The 3,888-nt window shown below is 32.9% G+C and overlaps 1 protein-coding gene across 1 annotated transcript; it reads right to left on the bottom strand.

Annotated features, from left to right (window-relative positions):
- On the bottom strand, positions 1,813 to 2,448 carry LOC109361585 (calmodulin-4). Its single transcript, XM_019607084.1, has one exon. It carries the CDS (start codon positions 2,365 to 2,367, stop codon positions 1,879 to 1,881), a length of 489 nt encoding a protein of 162 aa, XP_019462629.1. The 5' UTR covers positions 2,368 to 2,448; the 3' UTR covers positions 1,813 to 1,878.

Genomic DNA, 3,888 nt, shown 5'->3' with positions numbered 1-3,888 from the left:
AAAAAAAAAAAAAAAAAAGAATAACTCACATTAACATACCTATGCTCTCTTGAAAGTTGAAACATGTGTTGATGTTTATGCACGCTTAAATCAAATTATATACCCATGCCAAAAAGATTGTCAAAAATATAAAGAAAAAGCATTCATGTTTCATAAATTTCTCCCTTTAATTCGATTTTGCTCAGATATTTGCCCTTTATAACACCACTGATAAGTTATATAACTTCGAACATTTTCCTTGCTTTTATTTATCCCTTGTTTTAGTATCACAAGTTCTCATAATTTTTATATGTAATATTTTTGTATTACATTAGTATGTTGATTGTGAATGTATATGTAATATTTTTGTTATGCAAATTATACTTTCTGTTGGAAGGGTATTCTCACTATTAGAAACTTTTAATCAAAAAACAATTGGCACAAATACTCCAGCTAATTTACACTATTATAATCAACCAAATACACTCAGGAAATTCTAAACACAACAATATTATGGAAGAGTGGATGAGAGAGGTGAGGAAAAAAGTGATGGAGATAAACTTAACTACAAATAGAAATCCGTATCAAATAATAAAACAATTTCTATTACAGTAAATGTGTTCCCTTGGTTTACACAACTTTAGATTCACGTTCTATTATTTGATAGAGAATTCTATTTCAATTACACCACTTTCTTTCTCTCCTCTCACATCCACTCTTCAATAATGTTTTCGTGTTTAGAAATTGTTATTTTTTTTTGTTTCCTACGGTATCCTTACATCATAAGCAATTTTGTCCGAGTTAGGAAGATGCACATATATGTGAGTCTAACTTTCTCAGCGAATATTTTTTTCATTCATAATACTCAAACTTAAAACTTTATTTAAGAGGAATCAAACATTTACCATTTAAATTAACACCCGTGGATATTCTAAACTATGTTTGATTGACTATAATAATAGTGTGAATTAGCTGGAATATTTGTGCCAATTGCTGTATTCATCTACATAATTAACTGTTAGTTCCAAAATTTAATCTAAATTTTGCCTCATATTGTGATATATGAATAGTGTCAAAAGTCAAATCAGTTCCTGTAGTGTTTTTAGGTTTGTCAAATTTGGCTTCCCACCTCTTAAAGGAACATGCTTATAAATCTAAGATGTCCCAGACTAATAATATCTCACCCAGACTAATAATATCTCACCAAATAATATAAAAATGTTAATTTTTATTTTTTATTTTTATTTTCAAATATATGGTAACTTTTCATTGAATTTAGACATAAAATATGGGTTAGCTAATTCTCATTCCTAGATCCACTCCAAAAAACTAACAAAAACGTGCTTAATCCGTTGGTTGTTGCACCCAAAATAAAACGATGCAGTCACAAAATAATCGAAGAAGACAAACCCATTAACTGGCATGACTGACATTACATCATTTTGTAGCCACATAGAAGCACCGCATCGAATATGAGTATGTATTGGATTTGATAAAGTCCATAACATATTCTTAAAAATTACAACATTCAATACTACAACATTCAATACATATATAATAGATATATAATTTTTGTTCTGAAATTTCAAATAAAATCATATTCTCATAATTTTCTCTCTCTATACAATATAGATATTTTGCCTTTTTCTGTCACTTGAAATGCTTCTAGTTTCACTGGTTTGGGTGCTTCAGTAATGTCAGATAAATATTTAAGGAGTACAGCAAAATATTGGAAAATATGAAATCTATTATTCATTTAATTAGAAAATCATTTCAATATACATATCCATAATATGTGTATACGTGAACCAAGTCGTAATAATATTTGAGCTAACAAAAAAAAGCAAATCACAAGAGAATCATGTATTATGAAAAGAGAACCAAATGGGATTTAGTTAATTAATTAGAGACAGAACCATCGAGAGCTAATATACGAAGCAAACCATCGAAGCTAACTCCGCCGTTTTTGTCGCCGCCGGCAAATTTGATCATGGCGGTGATGTCTTCGTCGGTGACGGAGAAACCAGCCAAGGCCATGTAACTCTTCAAATCCTGGTGGCTGAGCATACCATCTCCGTCCTTGTCCATAACCCTGAATACATCCTCCATGGCTCCACACCCTAACGTTCTTCTCTCCCCCGTCACCACGCGCTCGAACTCATCGTACTCCACGAACCCATCCTTGTTCGTATCTGCCACCGTCATCATTGCGCCGATGAAATCGTCTCCACCTTCCCCGCCGCCGTAAATGTCGGTGTAGAACGTGTGGAGGTCGTCGTGGCTTATTTTGCCGTCGCGATCAGCGTCCAGGATGTCGAATGCTGGCCGGAAATATGAGGAAGCGGAGGAAGTGGTGGTTGGAAGGAGGCTCCGGCTAGAAGGGCACATGGTGAAAGATGAATTAGATTAAAATATGAGGGTTTAGTTTTGGGGTTATTATAGGTTAGGCTCACGGCATAGGAAGATAAGGAAGAGGTTGTGCCCTTGTGCGTGTTTAAATAGAGTGGAAATTTTGGGAACTTCTTTAATCACCGTGAGTTTTGGGGTCCCACAAATTTGGAAAATGCAAGAATCAGATTTCATTTCGCCTTGGTCAGCAAGGATATTAACTTCAACGCTTATTTTAATATGTATTGTACATTAATGGGACAATAGCTTTGTGGACATTTTTAAGTTTTATAAAGTATACTTTTTTGGGTTGAAAATTTGATGTTTAAATATAGAAGATAACTTGTCTCATTAAATAATCAAATTAGTGTTTGACATGTGTTTTATTTATCTTCTCTAAAAGTTTTTCATTTTAAAATATAATAAAAAATAAAAAATAAAGCATTTGTCAAACATTATGTAGATTTAAGAAGATAAACTATCTTATGGTGTAAGAAGGTACATTATTCTCTTAAATATATTTAGAAATTTTGAGGAGAATAGTGGCCAATGACATTTGTAAGTTGTTACGACATGTATTCTTATTTGGATTCTTGAACATGGGGGAGATTCTTGTTATCTTTATATTCCAAAAGTAACTAATCCTACATCTCTCAAGGAACTTCAGCACGATAGTTATGCAATATCGTCTACAGGGTGTTTTTCAAGATTTTGTTAATCAGGTTGAGGCCTTTTTCTAAATGAGATGGTTGATCCTTGCAAGAGATTATGCACTACCATCATAAAACTAAGGTGAAGAGGGGCATGAATTTAATGGTGATTGGTGAACCTTGAGAACGTATATGATATAATTAATTGGGGATTCTTACAACATACTCTCGTAGAGTTTGGTTTCCCAATCATCACTTTGAATCTTATAATGTGGCATGTCAGGTGTGGCACGATTATTGGATGTGAGATAACCATGCGACAAGATCCTATATACAGCAACCTATGATGAGGAAAATGGTTCACCACAATTTGAAAGTAAAATTTATGTATTGGCTTGCACTTCGTGCTGTTCTATCTTCCAAACTTGTTACATTTCAAATGTAATTTGACAATGTCCCCAATTTGTCAAAGTAAATGATATACTAATAGCATAAAAAACTTTAACTAACTAAAGATTAAATTCTTCTATTTATTAATAATGTTATTAAGGCCGTTGTTAATATTTCCAAATGAAAAATATAAGTCAGAAGAAGGACACTAGAAACTAGAAAGAGCATCAAACAACAAAGTTTATGAGGAACAATGGAGTATGGAGCGGGGTGGCTGATAATTTTTTTATTTAAGGATGGGGCGAGTAACATTACGTATGTGATGACATCATTGGGCTTGTTTCTTTCTTAGTGATTGACTTGTCGCGGCTACATAGTCTATGACGCTTGACAGGTTTGTATTTTTCTCCATTCGGTTTCTATGTTGTACCATGATGAAAAATGATGTTATTTTTATAAACAAAAAATGAACATAGATGTA

The sequence above is a fragment of the Lupinus angustifolius genome, chromosome LG12 (assembly GCF_001865875.1).
Source record: "Lupinus angustifolius cultivar Tanjil chromosome LG12, LupAngTanjil_v1.0, whole genome shotgun sequence".
In the NCBI taxonomy this organism is placed as follows: domain Eukaryota; kingdom Viridiplantae; phylum Streptophyta; class Magnoliopsida; order Fabales; family Fabaceae; genus Lupinus; species Lupinus angustifolius.
The sequence above is the reverse complement of the archived record's forward strand: the minus strand, read 5'-3'. Positions and strand labels throughout refer to the sequence as shown.

What these genes read in the sequence shown, in the direction of transcription:
- LOC109361585 (XM_019607084.1), bottom strand. Translation starts at nt 2,367, where the DNA reads ATGTGCCCTTCTAGCCGGAGCCTCCTTCCAACCACCACTTCCTCCGCT.